This window comes from Anomaloglossus baeobatrachus, chromosome 4 (genome assembly GCF_048569485.1).
Source record: "Anomaloglossus baeobatrachus isolate aAnoBae1 chromosome 4, aAnoBae1.hap1, whole genome shotgun sequence".
In the NCBI taxonomy this organism is placed as follows: Eukaryota; Metazoa; Chordata; class Amphibia; order Anura; family Aromobatidae; genus Anomaloglossus; species Anomaloglossus baeobatrachus.
This window is the reverse complement of record NC_134356.1, coordinates 622443912-622465558: the sequence shown is the minus strand read 5'-3', so window position 1 is coordinate 622465558 and position 21647 is coordinate 622443912. Positions and strand designations below refer to the sequence as shown.

Sequence of the window (21647 nt, the reverse complement as noted above, 5' to 3'; positions counted from 1 at the left end):
ATGGCTGTCTGTGTCTGCTGTTAGCGGCCATGTAGCAGAGCTGAATGGCAGATGACATAGTAAAAACGCATCCCTACACATTACACACGCTTGGCGAGTCAATAAATAAAAAAAAAAAAGGGTGCCCGATGCATACGTCACGGAACACATGATCTAAAGGATCGCACACAAAATTGATCAATTTAACATAGGCTACTAACGCACGTGTGACAGCAAATGAACGACCTACGTGCAATCTCATTCAATCGCATATGCGACCTGGGCGTGTCACATCGCATACGAGATCGCATCCCTAATTGTAAGGTGTAAAGCTGGCTTAACCCTGATAGGTATGCGTGATGATTGCCTACGTGGTCTGAGAGTCGCCAAGGGTATGATAGGTTCACCACTGACAGGGGGTTGATTCTCCTGTTCCACTGCTGGCGTGTCATCTCGTGTTGGAGCGGACGGTTCTTTAGGTGGATCTGGAACCTCTTCTGTTTCTGGCTTGACCAACTGCGGGAACGTCAACACTGGTACCACTATGGCATTGTTTATTCGGGTCCAAGTTTTGGGGAATTTTCCAAGGATTGTTTGGATCATCTCTTCCTCTTTTTCTGGACTTTGGGGACTTTCTTGTACTTCTTCTACTTCTTTTTGGGTTCTGCACCGTTCGGGGCACGCTTTCAGGCGGTCTCGAGAAACTGCTTGATAGGTCTTGCCTTCATCTTTGCTTATGAGGCATACCTTACTATTGTCAAAGCTGGAGGGGATAATGGTGTAGGGTTCATTCTCCCACTGATCATCTAATTTATGCGCCCTCCGCTTTTTCTTGAGGACCTGTTCTCCAGGTGCTAAGGGAGTTGCTGGAGCTGTTTGATTGTAATGCTGCTCTTGTCTCGTTCTTGCTTGGGACAGGCTCCTTTCTACGCATTCCTGGACCTTGCGGTACTGCTGTTGTCGCTCTGTATCCCAATCTTCTATCTCCTGAACCGCTTCAGGTGACACAGTCCCCATCTCAAAGTCTACAGGTAACTTGCCAGGTCTTGCTCGCATCAGGTAAGCAGGGCTGCAGTTGGTCGAATTTACTGGGATATGGTTGTACAGGTCTACCAGATCTGGTAACTTCTCTGGCCATTGGTTTCTTTCTTCCAGAGGTAGAGTCTTGAGCATATCAATAACCACATGGTTCATCTTCTCGCACAATCCATTGGTTTGGGGGTGGTGCGGTGTGGTTCTGATTTTCTTACAACTGTACATGTTACAGAACTCTTGGAACACTTCTGCCTCGAATGCAGGACCTTGATCAGTCAGTACCCTTTCAGGGTAACCGTGAGGTCGACAAAAGTATGCCTGAAATGCTCTAGCTGCTGTTCTGGCTGTCTGGTCCTTCACGGGCACTACTACCAGGAAACGAGAGTAATGGTCCACAATGGTGAGGGCGTACACATAGCCTGACCGGCTTGGTGTTAACTTCACGTGGTCCAGGGCCACCAACTCCAGGGGCTGCTTCGTGACAATTGGCTGTAGGGGAGACCTCTGGCTGGCATCATCTTTCCGCCTCAGGTTACACGGACCACAGTCTCGGCACCACTTCTCGACTGTCTTTCTCATGTGCACCCAGTAGAACCGATCACGGAGTAGGGTCTCCAACTTCTTCCACCCGAAGTGTCCTGCGTTATCATGGTAAGCTGCTAGGACCATTGGAGCATCCCTCTGTGGGACCACTATCTGCCAGATGAGTTCATTCATTCGCCAGTTGACATATCTCTTGCAGAGCTTGCCTTGGTATGTGAACAGTCGTCCCCTCTCCTTCCACAGCTGCTGGGCTTCTTCTGGAGCATCTGGGCCAAGATGGGTCTCAGCTTGTGCTAGCTTTTCTTTGACCAATCGCACGGCCGGGTCACCATTCTGTGTCTCTTCCCAATTATGGTGGAGTAATGGGTTGACCGAGACCTCGTGCTGGCTCGAGCGCTTCACTCCTACAGCATGCTCACACTGGGAAACACCTTGGTGATGGAAAGCCGGTAACTCTATCTCTTCGAGTTCATCCAGGTCTTCTCCAGACTCGGGTAAGGGAGGCATTCTGGACAGCACATCAGCATTGTTATTCTTCTTGCCAGCTCGGTACTTGATGGTAAAGTCAAAGTTAGACAGCCGGGCCATCCATCGCTGTTCCAACGCACCTAACTTGGCTGTTGCCAGACGTGTCAACGGATTGTTGTCCGTGAAGATGGTGAACTTGGCCGATGCCAGATAGTGCTTGAAGCGTTCAGTCACTGCCCAAACAATAGCGAGGAACTCTAGCTTGAAGGAACTGTAGTTTTCTGGGTTCCTTTCTGTGGGCCGAAGCTTCCTACTGGCGTAAGCTATCACCTTCTCTCTGCCTCCCTGCACCTGGGACAGAACTGCTCCCAGGCCCACGTTGCTGGCGTCTGTGTACAGTACAAACGGCTGGCTGTAGTCAGGGTAGGCCAGAATTTCTTCTCCCGTGAGAGCCCCTTTCAGCCGGACAAAGGATGTTTCTATTTGGCTGCTCCATTCAAATGGAGGGCTCTGCTTCCTAGCCTGCTTTGGCTGGCCCACCAGGAGATCTTGAAGGGGCGCTGCTATCTTTGTGAAACCATCAATGAACCTTCGGTAGTAGCCCACCAGCCCAAGGAACTGCCGCACCTCCTTTACCGTGGTGGGTCTTGGCCAGTCCTTGATTACGGTGACTTTCTCCGGATCAGGTGCCACACCTTCTGCGCTGACCACATGACCCAGGTACTGTACCTTTGGCTTCAAGAGGTGACATTTGGACGGCTTTATCTTCAGGCCATATTCCGACAAGGACTCAAACACTTCTGCTAAGTGCCTCAGGTGGTCTTCATAAGTCTTGGAGTAGACTATGACGTCATCCAGGTACAACAGCACGGTTTCAAAGTTGTGGTGGCCCAAGCAGCACTCCATCAACCTTTGGAATGTTCCTGGGGCGTTGCAGAGCCCGAATGGCATACAGTTGAACTCGCAGAGGCCCATTGGCGTCGTGAATGCAGTCATCTCCTTGTCCGCCTCTGCCACGGGAACCTGCCAATACCCACTGGTGAGATCCAAGGTGGAGAAATAGTTAGCTGACTTTAAGGTTGTTAGTGACTCCTCTATTCTGGGTAGTGGATAAGCATTTTTATGTGTAATGCGGTTAATTTGTCTGTAATCTACGCACATTCTCATTGTACCATCTTTTTTCTTTACGAGCACTAGTGGAGCTGCCAAAGGGCTACAGCTATCTCTGATAACCCCAGCCTCCTTCATTTCCCGTAACATTTCTTTGGCATGCTGATACTGTGCGGGGGGTACAGGGCGGTATCTCTCTTTAATGGGATAATGATCACCCGTGGGGATTTGATGTTTAACCCCTTTTACCTGCCCAAAATCTAGGGGGTGTTTGCTGAAGACCCGCTCGTACTCCTGTACCACCCGGTAAACCCCATGCTTTTGGTGTGAGGGGGTGGAGTCGGTGCCCACATGTAATTTTTGGCACCAGTCTTCCAGCTGCCCCTTGGAGCCATTGTCTTCCGCCTGGTCGGACGGGATCAAGGGTTCCACTGCTTTGATGGTATTGTTACTGACAGTGTACAGTTTTGCTACAGTGGCGTACCGGGGCAATTTGGCTTCCTCCTCCCCACAATTCAGGACACGGACGGGCACTCTCCCCTTGCGGACGTCTGCTACCCCTCTGGCTATCAGGACTCCAGGCCTACTGTCTGAATACACCGGTTCTACCAAGGCATGGTAATCCTGACCCTTGAGGCCTATTGCTGCCCGACACCATATCAACATTTCACTTCTTGGGGGTATTGCAATGGGGAGGGGGTCACTTACCCTCACACTGCCAATTTCTCCTCCGGCCAGCTCTACCTGCTGCCTCCTCCTCAGGGCTCTGATCTCCCTCTGTAGGGCACGCTGCTGCCCGGAGCTGGCAGTTTCAGACGCCTGTTGCAACAAAATTATCACTTCGGCAATACAATTTTCTATCACATTTGTACCAATGGTTAGCAGTGGGTCAGATTCTTTGCGATCAATATCTACAATTATCATCCCCTGACATGGCAATTCTACCCGCCCCACTTTAATGGTTACTTCTTTATACCCAATTTGAGGTAAGGGCTGACCATTACTGGCCACAATTGTTAAATCATCATCTGGGCCATGGTCAATGTCTGAATCAGCCCAATATCTTTTGTACAGTTTATAAGGGATGGTTGTTACCTGGGACCCCGTATCCAGGAGGGCATTCAACGGGATCCCATCCAGCACAATAGGAAGGACCGGGCGTCCTCCCACATACTAGCTGCGACTGGGGGTTGAGCCGGGCTTCCTTACACCTGGGGGTCGGCTCCTGGCCCCAGGCTCGGCCCATTTAAAGGACAGTGTCTTGCAATATGGCCCGCCTGACTGCAGCGGCGGCAGATCGGTTGTCCCGTTGAATCATACCGGTCTGTATCTTTTCCTCGGGTCGGCGGAATCCTCCTCTGTCGCATCCAGGGGACGTCATCTGGGCTGGAGGCCAACTCGATTCTTGCAGGCGATGGGGTCACTTGTAGAGACTGCACGGTCTTGGCAAGGGCAGCTACAGTCTTGGTCAGCTCCTGGACCTGCTGTCTGAGCTCTGCAGTGGGATCCTTATCCAGGGACTGCGCCTCAGCCCCTGCAGCGGCTCGTGTTGCAGGCACCACCCCTGGGTACGTGATAGCAAGAGGCCGGAGGGGTACTGGGTCATTCGGTGTAGATTCTCTCAGTACCCGGATGGCCTGGTCCTTAAACTTTGCAAAGTCCAGAGCAGGGTTCTGCAGGACCATGATACGCAGCTGGGTCCTGTGGGCATCTGACAGGAGCCCCTCTATGAACTGCTCAGTTAGGAGTTTGTCTTCTTCACGTACACTCTCTGGGTCCACCTGTTTAACTGCTTTCAGGGCCTCCTGCAAGTTTAAGGCATAGTCCCTTATGCTGTCTGTGGCCCGTTGTTTGCACCCAAAGAATCTCATCTTTATTTCTGCTGCGGTGCGGGTGTCAAAAGTACTCTTTAGCTTGGCCAGTATCTGGGTTGCTGTCCCTTTATCTGTATCAGGCCAGGACTTCACTTCACGCTGGGCCGCGCCGGCTAGCTGCCCCATTAATATGCCCACCTTCTGGCTCTCAGTCAGCGGATATGTGACGCCCTGGGCAAGCCAGGGGTCACAGGTCACAACACAAACACACCCCACATTCCCTGCAGGTACACCAGCTAACCAGAAATCCTTGTTGCCTTCCTCCAGGGGCTAGTGTCCACACCAGGGGGTGGAGCCAGGCGGTTGGTGTCCACCCACCAAGGAGTTCATAGCCCTGGAGGCAGGAAGGAGCATGCAGTTCAGCCAGGGAGGAGGAAGTGGAAGGAAGTGAAGTGTAGTGGAGCTGAAGAAGAAAGCTGAAGTGACAGAGAAGTGAAAGTAGAGAAAGTGCAAAGTGGCAGTTTAGTACAGCCTGAAGTGGTCTGAGGCTGTGTGCCTGGACAGAGACAGCAAGGTCAGCAGACGGCGGAGATTGTCTGGAGTGGGACTGTTTGGAGGTTCCTGGAAGGACCGCAGACGGGTGGTGACCCGGCAGTCTGGAGCAGCGTGCAAAGGACAGTCAGCACCAGGGCAGGGGCCTCTCAGACCCCGGCAAGGCTAGGAGTCGCCTTAATTTGCCGAATCCGTCAGTGAAGGGGACGTAGATCCCCCAACAGCCAAGTCCCGATTGAAGGCAACAGCTCAACCATTACAGGGGAGACACGGCCACCGCCAGGGCACCAGTTTCCCCAGGGCCAGCGCCTGCGGGCAAAGTGTGGAGCTCCTCCGGCCCAGATTGTAGTCGGGGAGCGGGTAACCGGTGGGAACCCATCGCTACCAATAGATGTAACATAGGTGCAGGGAAGAGTGACCATCACCGCCAACTGCAGGGAACCGCAGCACCGTGAACCGTCCGAGGGACCCGTCCAACCAGCCGTTTGTTTACCAAAAACTGTGTCAACGTCTCAGGCTGAGTGAGTACCACAGTGCCGCAAGGCACAGCGCTGCCCCCGCGTCCCTGCGCCCACCAGGCCCTGCACCTCCCAAGCCATCACCGGGCCCCGGGATCACCAACCCCTACCCACGGAGGGGCAACACAACACCTGGCTGCTCCGCATCACCATCCCCGGGATCCTCATATAGAGCAGCGGTGGTGAAATCACCACAACCGTGGGTGGCGTCACGGACAATAAACTATCCCCACATCCAACAAACCCCCTTTCACTCACGGGCGAGGAGTGCCGCTCGAGAAACCCCCGGGATCCGGCCCACAGCTCAAACCACCACTGAGCAGCAACCGCCGGACCCGAGCAGAAGGGGTGAGCGTAGTGTGCTGACACCCTCCTCCCCGCCCGCGACAACTTGGGGTCACGAACAGGATCTTACCGCTCTGCCGTCTGGTAGAGGTGCGCCTTGTTACCGCCGGAGGTATCCGGCAGGAAAATTTCAGAAGCCGCCATCTTTGGCGCGAAAAGTTCCCGCTCGAGCGTCTTCTCGAGTAGTAGAGGCGCGAAGGCCAAAACCCCGCCCCGAGAAAGGAGGGGCCGGAAAGAGCTAAGGGGGACGCGATGGCGGCTGGCTGCATGTAGCTGCAGCTATAAAAGCAGGGACGCCAGGACTCTGCAGACATACTGGGTTCCTGGAAGGCACGATTGCCAAGATGTACAACCCAACTCCCAACGAGGAAGCCCCTGCGCCCGGCACGGCGACGTGGTTGAGGGACCGGACCGTCCCGCTGAGTAACCGTCTGCAGGCTTATATGCAACTCCTCCTGGAGGAGTGGGAGACCGACATGGCGGACGTGGTGGCTGCTATGTGGAGACGCGAGGCTGAAGAGGAGTTGCAGGAGCGGGTAAGCGACCCACGCCCCTGTATTCCTGAGGGATCGGCCGTTAGAGCTGAGGGGCCCGGCCGGCTTCCGCTCACCCTGCCTCTCTCCCCGCTACCCGTGATAGTTGCTGCCGCCCCGCCATTAGGCCCGCTACCTGCCCAACCGGTAGCGATACCCTGCCCAGCCGCTCCGGCGGACCAGCCGGCTGGAGACGTCCAAGACGGTCCTGAAGTGTACCAAGGGGAACCGCTAGAACCGCGGCCCCTTAACAGCGTGGTGCCCGAAGTCCCAGTAGAGACTGTGCCAGATCCTGAGCCCGGGACCGTGGCCTGGATGCAGGCCCGGGTGATTCAGTTCCACCAGCGTCAACAGGAACAAATCCTCCAGATGATGGAGCAGTGGACCAGCGAGGTGGAGATGCTGACTACGACTACCCCGATGTACGGAGGGGGAATGGATGTAGCAGAGTCGACTGGTGACCCACGTCCCTATGTCCTACCTGGACCGGCCGCTGCGGCTGAGGGGCCCGGCCTAGTCTCGGCCTATACATCGCCCTTGCCGTTACTTATGGGGCGCCTCAGTATGAGCTCGCCTACTCTGCTGCTCCATGCTACCGCAGAAGGGGCTGAAGTGTTGGATGCTGGAGACCAGGAGGCTGCGGCAGCTGGCGGCAACCCGCCTGACGCAGGAACAAGAGATGACGACTCCTGCCCCAGCTCCGGGTCCGCTGTTGTAGTTGAAGGAGCAAGTGAGCGTTCCCACTGTGTAGGAGCCCCAGTGGTCGTCCATGCCCCGTGTACCGGTGGAAATGGGTACCGGGTGCCCCTGTCACCGCGGGTATGTCAATGCATGTTGGATACGCTGGTGGAGGGGAATGAAGCTGAAGGCCTGGAGTAGGGCAGCGGAGCACCGTTGTCCAGTCCCCGTTGGGACCAAAGTCTGTGTGAAGTGTTGTTGAAAAGTTTGAAAGAATGATGAAAATGATACCGAGTACATTACCTGATTTGCTTTGTGATTTGCAACCGGCTGGAGCCGGCACCGTTGTCCCCGTGGGGACCGTTTAAAAGTTTTGCATGGAAGACTATCCATGGACAAGCCTGTGAACTTGCAGGGCACCCACAAACGTTAAGTGGCTTGTAAATATGTTGTTTGCCGTTACCGTTTCCGCAATGCCGTCTCCGGAGAGGCAGGTTGGAGGGAGGGCCCTCAGCAGAGCAGGCTGGGGCCCAGCCACCAAAAGAACCGGTGACTACCCTCTGGAGGGGAAGGACAGATCCCGCTCGGGTGCCGTGTGCTGGACTGTGGGTCAAGGGGTGCTGCCTGGGCTTTAGGGGCAGCATCAGGGCCAGGTTGCTTGGGTGGGAGAGAGCGGAAACCGTAACCGTAAACCGTTATGCAACGTTTAAGAATGTGCCTCCCGATGTGGGATGATGTTATAATATATATGTGTTTATTCTTTTTACATTTACAGAAAACAAAAAGGAAAATAAAACCGGTGTTGGACGGGCAGCCCGAGGACGGTCTGCGTTTTGCTAAGGGGGAATGTGACGCCCTGGGCAAGCCAGGGGTCACAGGTCACAACACACACACCCCACATTCCCTGCAGGTACACCAGCTAACCAGAAATCCTTGTTGCCTTCCTCCAGGGGCTAGTGTCCACACCAGGGGGTGGAGCCAGGCGGTTGGTGTCCACCCACCAAGGAGTTCATAGCCCTGGAGGCAGGAAGGAGCAGGCAGTTCAGCCAGGGAGGAGGAAGTGGAAGGAAGTGAAGTGTAGTGGAGCTGAAGAAGAAAGCTGAAGTGACAGAGAAGTGAAAGTAGAGAAAGTGCAAAGTGGCAGTTTAGTACAGCCTGAAGTGGTCTGAGGCTGTGTGCCTGGACAGAGACAGCAAGGTCAGCAGACGGCGGATATTGTCTGGAGTGGGACTGTTTGGAGGTTCCTGGAAGGACCGCGGACGGGTGGTGACCCGGCGGTCTGGAGCAGCGTGCAAAGGACAGTCAGCACCAGGGCAGGGGCCTCTCGGACCCCGGCAAGGCTAGGAGTCGCCTTAATTTGCCGAATCCGTCAGTGAAGGGGACGTAGATCCCCCAACAGCCAAGTCCCGATTGAAGGCAACAGCTCAACCATTACAGGGGAGACACGGCCACCGCCAGGGCACCAGTTTCCCCAGGGCCAGCGCCTGCGGGCAAAGTGTGGAGCTCCTCCGGCCCAGATTGTAGTCGGGGAGTGGGTAACCGGTGGGAACCCATCGCTACCAATAGATGTAACATAGGTGCAGGGAAGAGTGACCATCACCGCCAACTGCAGGGAACCGCAGCACCGTGAACCGTCCGAGGGACCCGTCCAACCAGCCGTTTGTTTACCAAAAACTGTGTCAACGTCTCAGGCTGAGTGAGTACCACAGTGCCGCAAGGCACAGCGCTGCCCCCGCGTCCCTGCGCCCACCAGGCCCTGCACCTCCCAAGCCATCACCGGGCCCCGGGATCACCAACCCCTACCCACGGAGGGGCAACACAACACCTGGCTGCTCCGCATCACCATCCCCGGGATCCCCATATAGAGCAGCGGTGGTGAAATCACCACAACCGTGGGTGGCGTCACGGACAATAAACTATCCCCACACCCAACAAACCCCCTTTCACTCACGGGCGAGGAGTGCCGCTCGAGAAACCCCCGGGATCCGGCCCACAGCTCGAGCCACCACTGAGCAGCAACCGCCGGACCCGAGCAGAAGGGGTGAGCGTAGTGTGCTGACACCCTCCTCCCCGCCCGCGACAGATACACCCGGAACAAGCTGTGCAGCCTTTCTCTGAAGTCGCTCAAGGTATGGGACTCCCCGGAGTACTGCGGCAGCCATTCTGCTCCCGGGATGTACGGCATTGTGATCGGCATTACCGGCGCTACAGCGGGGGCTGGGGCGACGGCGACGGATTGCTACGGCTGGTGCTGCGGCGTCTCGGGCTATGGCAGCCACCTGCCCTCCCTCCGAGTCGGACATCTTCCTCCCCCTTAGTGAACCTTACAAGGCTCCGTTCACTTTTCAAATTCCCTTCTGGGTCGCGCGGGGTTAACGGCGCTCTGCTCTGATGGCGCGCTCCCTTCGCGCCATTTGTCAGGCACGCCCCCCTTCTTCCTGCGCTCGGCGAGGCTAATGGCGGCGGCAGTTTGCAAACAGTAACACAGTCTTTTAAGCACAGTTTCTGCAGGCGCACAGTACCCGGTGGGACCGGGCACGAAATCCTGTTCGTGACGCCAAAATTGACTCGCCCACCCCAGGGCTATGGGACACCCGATGCCGGGCCGGACTAGTCCGGGGGTCGTCAGTGGTGGCGGGGCCCGACTCCGTGGCCCTGGTGGGTGTCAATAAAATATGGCTGCAGTGTTGGGGGTGAATAAAGTTTGTGTTCGTGACGCCACCTGTGGTCTGCGGCTATTAAGCCGCCGCTGCTGTGTGAGGCCTCCGGGGTGATGATACGGCAGCAATGGTGGTACTGCTCCCCACAGGTGGAGCGGAGCCCCGGGGACACTGTTAGTGCTCGTGAAAGTCTATGGTGTTGTGTGGCTAACACGGTGCAGGGCCGACAGACAATGAAAGAACCAGGCACAAACAACAGTCTCTTTACCTTCTCCTCTTTTACTTTAGGAACAGTCCAATCCTGGGAGACCGTTACAGGTGGTGAAGGGGATCCGGTCGGCCTGGAGGTACTTGGGGTGATCTTTCTGGCCAGCTGAGTATGAGGCCGGCTCCTGTTCCTTTCTTTACTACGATAGGATCCTGCTTCTCTGGATCCAGCAATGGCCCTCTTTGCTGCTGGGACCGGTGGTACGTCCCTTTCCCTCTGTGGTAGGCTGCACAGGCCCTCTCTGGTGCTTCTCTGCTGGAGTCCACACCGGGCCCTGATGCTGCAGCTGTACCTTCGGGCTGTTTATGGGCCAGGTGCTTGCAGCTCTCCTGCCCTTCGGATTCGGCTACCAGGGAGTATTTTAAGCCCTGGTGGCCACAGACTCCGATGTCCGAGTCTCTTCTCTGCCTCTCTGCTACTTCTGCTTCCCTGGGCCAAGCTGTTCCAGCTCCAGGCCCCAGATCCACAGGACAGCACACTCTGCGTCTGCTTCCTTTCACTTCTCTCTACAGACTGAACACTACTTCCTCCCTCAGGTCAGACTTAAGGAATGCTCCCTGGAATTCCAGGTTCAGAGCTCCCCCTGCTGGCCGGAGGGAGAACTGCGTTGGATGTTAAACTTGCTGGCCAATGGACCTCCCAATTACCTCCAGGCTCAGCATTAACCCTTTGGGAGGGCAATGCTGTTGTGGCGACCAGGTTCTGGGCGCCACATTCCCATAATATTTTTGTGCAGTAAATATCAAACTGTCACATGGAGAACTACTGTGGATGTTTGCATCTAGTAGAGTCCTTGAGACGACATACACTATACCACAGAAGTGAGTACACCCCTCACATTTTTGTAAATATTTGTAAATATTTTATTGTAAATTTCCATGGGACAACACTGAAGATCTGACACTTTAATACAATAAAATTACTCAACATACAGCCATTAATGTCTAAATCACTGGCAACAAAAAATAGTACACCCCTACGTGAAAATGGCCAAATTGTGCCCAAAGTGTCAATATTTTGTGCGCCCACCATTATTTCAAGCACTGCCTTAACTCTCTTGGGCATGGAGTACACTAGAGCTTCACAGGAGCCACTGGATCCTCTTCCATCCTCCATGACTGCATCACAGAGCTGTTGGCTGTTAGAGACCTTGCGTTCCTCCACCTTCCATTTGAGGAGGACCCACAGATGCTCAATTGGCTTTAGGTCTGCAGATGCTTGGCCAATACAGCACCTTTACCCTCAGTTTGTTTACAAAGGCAGTGGTCATCTTGGGGTGTGTTTGGGGTCATTAACATGTTGGAATACTGCCCTGTGTTTCCAAAGGCAGGGGATCATGCTCTGCTTTATTATGTCACAGTACATGTTGGCATTCAAAATTCCCTCAATGAACTGTAGCTCCCTACAGCCGGCAGCACTCATGCAGCCCCAAACTATGACACTCCCACCACCATGCTTCACTGTAGGCAAGATACACTTGTCTTTGTACTCCTCACCTGGCTTCCACCACACACACTTGACACCATCTGAACCAAATAAATTTATCTTGGACTCATCAGTCCACAGGACATGGTTCCAGTAATTCATGTCCTTGGACTTCTTGTCTTCAATAAACTGTTTGCCGGTTTTCTTGTTCATCATCTATAGGAGACGCTTCCTTCTGGGACGACATCCATGCAAACCAGTTTGATGCAGTGTGTGGTGTATATTCTGAGCACTGACAGGCAGACCCCCCACCCCTGTAACCTCTGCAGCAATGCTGGCAGCACTCATACATCTATTTTGAAAAGACAACCTTTGTATATGACGCTGAGCATGTGCACTCAGTTACTTTGGTCAACCAGGTGAGGCCTATACTGAGGGGACCTGTCTTGTTAAGCCCATGTATGGTCTTGGCCACCGTGCTGCAGCTCAGTGTCAGGGTGGTGGCAATCTTCTTATAGCCTCGGCCATCATTATGTAGAACAACAATTCTTTTTTTCAGATCCTCAGAGAATTCTTTGCCATGAGGAGCCATGTTGAGCTACCAGTGACCAGTATGAGAGAGTGTGTGAGCCATAACACCAAATGTAACACACCTGATCCCCATTCACACCTGAGACCTTGTAATACTAAAAGTCACATGATGCTGGGAAGGTTAAATGGTTAATTAGGCACAATTTGGCCATTTTCACTTAGGGATATGCTCACTTTTATTACCAGCGGTTTAGACATTAATGGCTGTGTGTTGAGTTATTTAGTGGACACCAAATTTAACCTTTTATACAAGCTGTACACTGGTTACTGTACATTGTATCACAGGGTCAGATGTTAAGTGTTGTAGTATGAAATATATACTAAAATATTTACAAAAATGTGAGGGGTGTACTCACTTTTGTGATATATTGTATTGCATTGTAATGCTTTTGGCGAAGAATTTTCAGTAAAGGTGGGATCCAAAGTCAAATATTTTTCTTTTGTTCTCAGATGTATAAAATGATCAAAAAACCTATGTTTGCCTACGTATGAAAGAGATTCGGAATGACTCCACAGACATTTGTAAATGACATGTACTGTACAACTCATAGTTCATTGCATATGACCCAGGTTTCAGCTCCTTTTTCCTTCCTACATAAGTAAAAATATAGAAGAAATGCTTTTTTTTAACATGTCCTAGGAATTCAGAATGTAACATTTTATTTGTATTGCAGCCTTTATTAGCGAAGAAGACCGAGATTGAGAAGTGGAGAAAGGAGTTTAGGGAGCAATGGCTCCGTGAACAGAAAAGAATGGTGAGTGATCATGTCTTGACCTTGACTGTGTAAGGGTGGACATATGCATTAGTGTAAAGCGGAGCATTTCAGAAAATTTCAACCACCATGATAATTAACTGTTAGAATTTGACACCTTGTGCTAACTCGGATCATAAGTCCACGGCCAGTTCGAAGGAGTTCTCCGTTGCAGATGATCCATACTTGACAGATGGTCCCATTGATCACATAGCTTACTTGTGCTAAGACCCCAACCATTAACAGTAATCTATTGGAAATCCTATATCGCCTTCGCAGGGAAAATTTGACGTTACACAACGTCCATTGAACTCAAAGGGTTGTCTGGATAATGCAGAACTCGACAGGTGTCAAGCTGCCACCAGGGGGAGCCGGAGCTCTGCAGCAGAAGACACTACACAGAGCAACAAGAACCAGGAAGTAGATGCACAGTTTGTGCTCGTACACTGCCTCACAGTACAGCTGGGGAGCAGAGCTGCAGGGCGTGTGAGGAATGGTCGGGCAGGCTGGGTCAAAAACAGATGGGCAGAAAGAGGACCAGAGGAAAGAGTAGAACTGGAGTCGAGGTCAGGCCGAGGTCAGTACCAGAGGAAGCAACTGAGTGGGGAGGTAGGAGAGGGGACAGAGGAATGGGGGAACGACTAGGGGACGGAACGGAGGCACAGGCACAGACGGATCAGGATAACACTTACAGGACCAGCAATCACAGGCAAAGCAGCGCTAAGCTTATAGCCGGCGCTGGTTCACTGGAGATGTCAATTTTTAAAACATCCAAGCTCCGGAAGTGAGGCTCAGGAGAAGGCTCCACCCCCTAGCCATGTGGACGGGGAGGCAGAACAGTGACAACAGGTTCTTCAAAGCTAGAGATCGTCAATATAACTACTATCCACTAAGCAGGGGTCCCAATATGGTCCTGAAATAAACAAGGGCACCACAAGAGCATCTAGTTATGGTTGTCGGCCACACAAACCCACTATAGGAACCTGTTAATGACAGCCTACAGCCAAGAGCACGACAAGAGAATCTAGTTATGGTTGTCAGCTACACAAGGCCACCATAGGTACCTGTTAATGACAATCAACCTATAGCCAAGAGCACTACAAGAGAATCTAGTTATGGTTGTCAGCCACACAAGACCACCATAGGTACCTGTTAATGACAACCAATCTATAGCCAAGGCCACCACAAGAGAATCTAGTTATGGTTGTCAACCACACAAGGCCACCATAGGTACCTGTTAATGACAGACAACCTATCCGCAGATTCATTGTGTCCTAACTATGTACAAATAGAAAAAATGTCTTCCACTCACCTCCCATAAATGAGTAATGGTCAAACCATGAGGACTCCACGATAAGTAATCCCGGTTGGAAAGGGATGGATTCAAATCCGAAGGAACCGATTAAACAGATGAAAAATCCAACATTCATGAAATGAACAAGCACTGTTTACACTAGGCGACCAGGGTTATTTTTTCCAAGATGTTCTGTTTTTAACTTGTGCATTTTTTTTCTTCTATCTCTGGAAGTATCAACAAATGTAAGTTTTTAATTTTCATCGGAAATCAAATGCTGGATTTTTTTATTGGTTTCTCCTGATTTGTGTCCTATGTGCAGCATGAAAATTAATTGCTAAGAGTAAAATGTACCAAACTTATTAAGATGCTCATATCTGTTAATAAATGTGGTGCACTCTAGCCTCATCACTCTTCAAAAGTTATTATTTATTTTTTAGAGCACCATTGTTAACATTGTGCTGTATATGAGAAGGGGTTCTATATAAAATACAGATATAATGACAGTAATCTAACTAACAATGATAGAGTGGTACAGAGAGGAGATGGCCTTGTCCTTGCGGGCTCATAGTGTACAGGATAATGGGGATAATGGGGGGTTGTAGCAGCTCCAGTGGTGACGAGGTGGCAGCGGGGTCCTTGCATGCTGTGATCTTTCTTGAAGAGATTGGTTTTCAAGTTCCATCTCAATGTTCCGAATGTGGCGGATAATCAGACATGTCGGGGCATTGACATCCCAAGGATTGGGGATACTCAGGAGAAGTCTTGGAAGCCATTGGGTGAGGAATGTATAAGTGTGAAGTAGACAAGGAGATCTTGGGAGGACTAGAGATTACATGTTGGAAGATACTTGCAAATCTGTAGGAAAGAAAACCAAAAGTTTTGTATCCAGCTCACCGTGTTCCTGGGAAGTCCATATTACTGGATGGTGCAAGTATGATAATGTAGAAGACCACGGCACTACAGGAGGCAGGAGGGTGATCCAGCAACAACATACAAATCCATAAAAGTATGATTATTAAATAATCCATTAAAAAACATGATAAAAATCAAGCCAGGGTAGCCAGAGAGGATGAGTTTTGGAACTGTGTCCTTATTTAGAGTCTGAATAAAGACAGTTCCGAAACGCGTCCTCTCTGCCTACTCTGGCTTGATTTTTATCATGTTTTTTAATGGATTATTTAAAAATCATACTTTTATGGATTTGGATGTTGTTGCTGGATCCCACGTCTGCTTCATGCAAAGCTTTAGGTAGTTGGAAATTATAGTGCAAATAAGTGGCAGAAAGCTGTTGCTAAATCCATCCCCACATACTGTAACTTTAAAAAGAACTGGGCTAAGGGGGAGTCTTCCCTAGACAGCTCCCGCTCTGATCTCCTCTTGATTGACAGTTCTCTCCCTATGCTTCCAGGGATTTCATAGTTATACATGTTCACCTTATAAAGAGACTGTAATCTTGAATGCTTCCCATCATGACACACTTTTCTGTTCCATCACAGTCAGATTCTCTGTCCTCATTGCGTAAGGCCAGGACACAGTATGTACAACGCTGTGAAGACCTGGAGAAGGCCAAGCAACTGAGTGCCAAGATAGAAGAAGAGCAGCACATGGGCACCTACCCTGGAAGTGCAAGCAAACTTCTGGAGAAACGCAGGAAGTCCCGTGAGGAGGCTCAAATTAAGGTGAGGATGGTAGGACGTGGTGAGATCAGTTTACTGACGGGATGCCACGGTATACAAATTAGTACATATTGATAATGCCCAGATAAGATGTGGACAATCTGTTATGTGAATAAATTGCTTTTTCCACATGGCCACAACACAGATCAAAGTAGGACTTGGTGCATGACAGTCTTAATGAAGGACTTGCTAGAGTACAGTGCTCCAAAATCATAAAGAGGTGCATGCCACTCATTGAATTCGGCATATCCTCTGGGTGGCCTATGCCTCTGTATGCCTTGTCAGAAAACCTACTCCAGTTAGGGACTGGAGAAGGATATCTGACATACAAAACTCAATAATTTTTAATGAATTGAACTAGCAGGCATGACCTGTCCTGTCCCGGCTCCTCCCAAGCACTGCCCATTTCAGTGGCGCTTCTGTAGGCTAGCGTGCAAATGGCAAAAGATTCAACATTAATGTCCCACATTCTTGGCTTTCTCTTTCCACCTCAGGCTCATGAAGCTGAGGTTTTATACAGATCCTGTGTGTCAGAAGCAAATGCCCGCAGTGACCAGCAGGAGAAGGTCCGGCAGAGAATAATATCACACATCCGAAAACTCATTAACCAGGGGGACCAGGTGATGAAAGAGGTATGAAAGTAAGGCCAAATGGATGGCGTTTGTAATGCTAATGTAGGAAATCTGCAGGTGCTGATCCACTGCGTCCAAAAATATGATACGTTACTGGCACGATTCTATGTAGAGCATACTTTTCCAACTTTCCTGAATCGTTTTGGATAGAGATGAGCGAACCCGAGGTTCGTTGTTCGCTCTTCGTACCAAACACAAACATTACAAAAATAAAAACAGAGTTCGGGTGCTTTACGTATACTGACCACTCGCGCGAGCATCGCTGTGCTCGGGTTACACCAGGGAAGAAGTCACCACATATGGAGTATCGGCGTACACAGGAGGAATTGCACAACAAATTCTATGGTCTGTTTTCTCCTGTTACCCTTGTGAAAATGAAAAAAAAAAAATAGCAAAAGCAATATTTTTGTGAGAAAAAAATTACATTTTCATTTTTTCCTTCCACATTGCTTTAATTCCTGTGAAGCATCTAAAGGGTTAATAGATAGAGATGATCGAATACCTAAAATATTCGGCTTCGCGAATATCCGACGAACAGATCGCCGCTATGTGAATATTCGATGCGCTATGTAAGTTTATGGGAAGCCCGAATAGTTCTGAATAGTTGTTATTCGGGTTTCCCATAGACTTACATTGCGCATCGAATATTCGCGAATAGTCGAATAACGGCGACCTATTCGGCAAATATTCGCAAAGCCGAATATTTGAGATATTCGATCATCCCTATTAATAAACTTTTTCAATATAGTTTTGAGCACTTTTAGGAGTCCAATTTTCAAAATGGGGTCACATTTGGGTACTTTACGTGATGTGGTCCCTAAAAAAATGCTTTTGTAAATTTTGTTGAAAAGAGAATCTTCTGATAAAATTTTAACCCTTCTAACTTCCTAACAAAAAAAATAATGTTCCTAAAATAGTGGTTTTGTAAAGTAGACATGTGGGAATGTTATTTGTTAAAGATTTTGTGTAAGATAACTATCTGGTTTAAGAACATATCAATTCAAAGTTTGAAAATGGAAAAGTCTTCAATTTTTTGTCTAATTTTCGATATTTTCATAAATAAACGCAAAAATTATTTACCAAAATTTATCACTATCATGAAGTACAATATGTCATGAAAAAACAGTCTCTGAATCACCGGGATATGTTGAAGCGTTCCAGTGTTATTACCTCAAAAGGTGACACTGGTCAGAATTGTAAAATTTGATCTTGTCATTAAGGTGAAAAAAGGCTGAGTGGTGAAGGGGTTAAAATACTGTCCCTTTATCAAGTCCTTAATTTCTTGAGCCTGATACAAGAGAAATTTGCCTTGGTCTCCACCATCAGTTTCCAGCCCTTTGGTTTTAACTTCTTATGTAGCTGGAGACCTTTGGGCCTCCTGCACCAGGATCTGGGAGCCCTGACCTGTTACTGTCATGATTCCTCCGTGCAGAGCATCTTGCACACAGGTGATGCTCTGCTGTGCCTTTCAGAACTACAGAGCCAGCAGTGACATGTTTCCTTTGTGCAGAGCATCTTGAATTTGTAGATACTCTGCTGTGTTTCTTTGAGCACTTGCTGACAGGTTGTGTGATAGCTCAGGATTCCATGCAGGTTCTGGGAGGTGTTTTTACTCAGGTGTCCACTTTCCTGGTAAATGCTCTGTTTCTTTACTGAGCATGCTCTTCCAGAACATCAACAGTCTTAGGGGTACTTTGCACGTTGAAACATCGCTACTGCGATGTCGTCGGGGTCAAATCAAAAGTGACGCACATCCGGCGCCAGTAACGACGTCGCAACGTGTAAAGCCTAGATGCAGCGATAAACGATCGCAAAAGCGTCGTAAATCGGTGATCTGTGTATTGTCGGTCATTTTCATAATTTCGCTGCAGCGACAGGTACGATGTTGTTCCTCATTCCTGCGGCAGCACACATCGCTGTGTATGAAGCCGCAGGAGTGAGGAACTTCTCCTTACCTGCCGCCACCGGCTATGCGGAAGGAAGGAGGTAGGCGGGATGTTTACGTCCCGCTCATCTCCGCCCCTCCGCTTCTATTGGCCGCCTGGCGTGTGACGTCGCTGTGACGCCGCACGACCCGCCCCCTTTAGGAAGGAGGCGGGTCACCGGCCAGAGCGACGTCGCGGGGCAGGTAAGTGCTTGTGAAGCTGCCATAGCGATAATATTCGCTACGGCAGCTATCACAAGATATCGCATGTGCGACGGGGGCGGGTACTATCGCGCTTGGCATCGCTATCATCGGCTAGCGATGTCGCAGTGTGCAAAGTACCCCTTACTCTCTGGTTCTGCAGTTGTGCTCTTGGCTTGTGTTTGTGTTCTGATCTAAGTTTCTTGACCCCGGACCGTTGTTTGACTTCTCTCTGCCTGCTTCCTGTTCTTGTCGTTACCTCCTGGCTTCTGACCTCGGACCATTACTTGACCACGTCTCTGTCTGCTCCCTGAATCTAATACATACTCTCATGTAATTCTGACCCTCGGCCTGTGACTTGACTGAGTTTCTGCTTACTCCCTGTGTCCTGTCGTGACCTCCTGTTTCCTGACCCCGGCTTGTCTGACTACCTTCTGTCTATACTATCCGTAAGTAGTGACTAGCATCACAGATGCCTTGTGTAATAGCAGTTATCTAGGTATCTAGGTATTACTGGAAGTTGTAATTTTGCAGCAGCTTGAGTGCCACAATGTGCAAACCACTAATCTGAAGCATAGGATGCTTAAGACATGACGGTGATAGAGGAAACACCTCCTACTTAGTTTCTAACCATGACACCACAGAGCATGGCTGCTTCCTTCTGGCACTCTAGAAAATGGTTTACCATCAAAACAGGCCTTTATTGCTATTACTGAAGAGCAGGAAGAATGTGATTTTTTTTTTTTAAATACTCCCCAGGTCATCATAAGTCATCAGTTTTTGCTGACATTTTATTTTCGCTGCTCCCCCTGAGTTTGCCGTTTTTGTAGTCTTCAAATCTGCCATAGGGTTCCGGAGATACCGACCTTTTTATTTAGTGCTAATTTTTATGGTGGCGGCGCTCACAGGGTAAAAATGCAAAGCAGCGTTAAGACACGCCCCCAGATATACTGTTAGTCCCGCCTCCTTGGTAAATACCAAACGTAGTACTGGATAAAAAGGCCCATATCTATAGACCTGTATGATGGATTTAACAAAAATAACCATTACTTAGTGGAACAGCAGAAATAAAATAAGGAAAAAAAACTGGAGACTTTCGATTTTGTGACTGGTCCTCTTTATGGTCGTAGTAGGTCCATCGCTTACATGATTCCCAACCATTTTATCTTTGGTGTCACAGCTAAAAGACTATATCCACTCCGGGGGATACCAAAAACTATCCCATCCTTACTGTGATATTGAAAGCAATGGTGTACCGCCAATGACGGAAGACCATGCGGTCTCTATTGGACCGTTGAGTCGAGGGGTCCCAGTGCCATTACACTTTCAACCGTATCCTCATCACTGATGCTGATACAGTTAAAAATAAGTACGAAATAGCGAGGACGCACCCCCTTCATCATTCTCCTGCTGTGTCTGTGCTTTGACGTCTCAGCACAGTGGGCGCGATGACGTTACTACTACACGCCTGCTCCACCGAGATGTGCAGAGCTGCAGAACATGCAGTCAATGAGCACACTCATGGCGGCATATGAAGTGTGCATTATAATATATGGAAGACTATGGGGGTGTAATTTACTCTATGGAGGACTATGGAGGTGCATTATACTATATGGAGGACTATGGGGGTGCATTTTAATCTATGGAGGACTATGGGGTGAGGATTATAATTTATGAAGGTCTATGGGGTGTTCATTATAATATTTGTAGCTCTATAAAGGTGCATTATAATATATGGAGAACTATGGATGGTGCATTATAATATAAGGAGGATTGTGGGGTGAGCATTATAATATATGGAGGACTATGGAGTGTATTATACTATATGGAGGGCGATGAATAGTGCATTATAATATATGGAGGACTGTGGCATGAGCATTATAATATATGGAGGACTATGTGGGGTGCATTATAGCATTATAATATATGGAGTCCTATGGAGGGTGCATTATACTATATGAAAGACTATATGGGTGTGCATTATACTATATGGAGGACTATGAGGGTACATTATAATATATGGGGAACTATGGATGTGCATTATAATATATGGAGGACTATGGATTGAGCATTATAATATATGAAGGGCTATGGGGTGTTCATTATAATATTTGTAGCTCTATAAAGGTGCATTATAATATATGGAGGACTATTTCAATTCTTTTGTGCCTATTGACCACAGCAAGGTGACTTTTCTTTGATGTACAAAAATTGGCCAATTCTTGTGTGCCCATCAACCGCGGCACGGTGATCTTCTTTAATGAAAAATTGGCCAATTCTTGTGTGCCCATCAATCGCGGCATGGTGACCTTCTTTAATGAAAAATTGGCCTTTGGTACCTGTTCTTACTTGCTATGTTTTATTTCCGCATGCAGTATTTTGCAGTATATATTGCAGGTGGAGGCAGCCTCCTATTCTGACTGTGCTCTCTGCCCATCAGCTACAGGGTGGTATTAATTGGTGCCAGATCCTATCTGCCTATATATTGTAGACTTTTAGTCCAGGAGAGGTAAGACACTAGGATAGGGTCCAATCAAAGAAAGGTCACCTTGCCACGGTAGATGGGCACACAAGAATTCATTTTTCTAACTATATTCTCAAAGAGATAGTCTTAGATCTAAAGACAGAAAGTCCAGGTCCAAATTC

The 21647-nt window shown here is 49.5% G+C and overlaps 1 protein-coding gene across 3 annotated transcripts in view; it reads left to right on the top strand.

The window, feature by feature from the left end:
* The window catches only part of GMIP (GEM interacting protein), a 165996-nt gene that overhangs the window by 100883 nt on the left and 43466 nt on the right, over positions 1-21647 (top strand). For all 3 annotated transcript variants that reach the window (XM_075346305.1, XM_075346303.1, XM_075346306.1), the window contains 3 exons: positions 13194-13274; positions 16065-16247; positions 16739-16876. In XM_075346305.1, coding sequence (XP_075202420.1) covers positions 13194-13274; positions 16065-16247; positions 16739-16876 — 402 coding nt within the window. The remainder of the gene's footprint in view (positions 1-13193; positions 13275-16064; positions 16248-16738; positions 16877-21647) is intronic.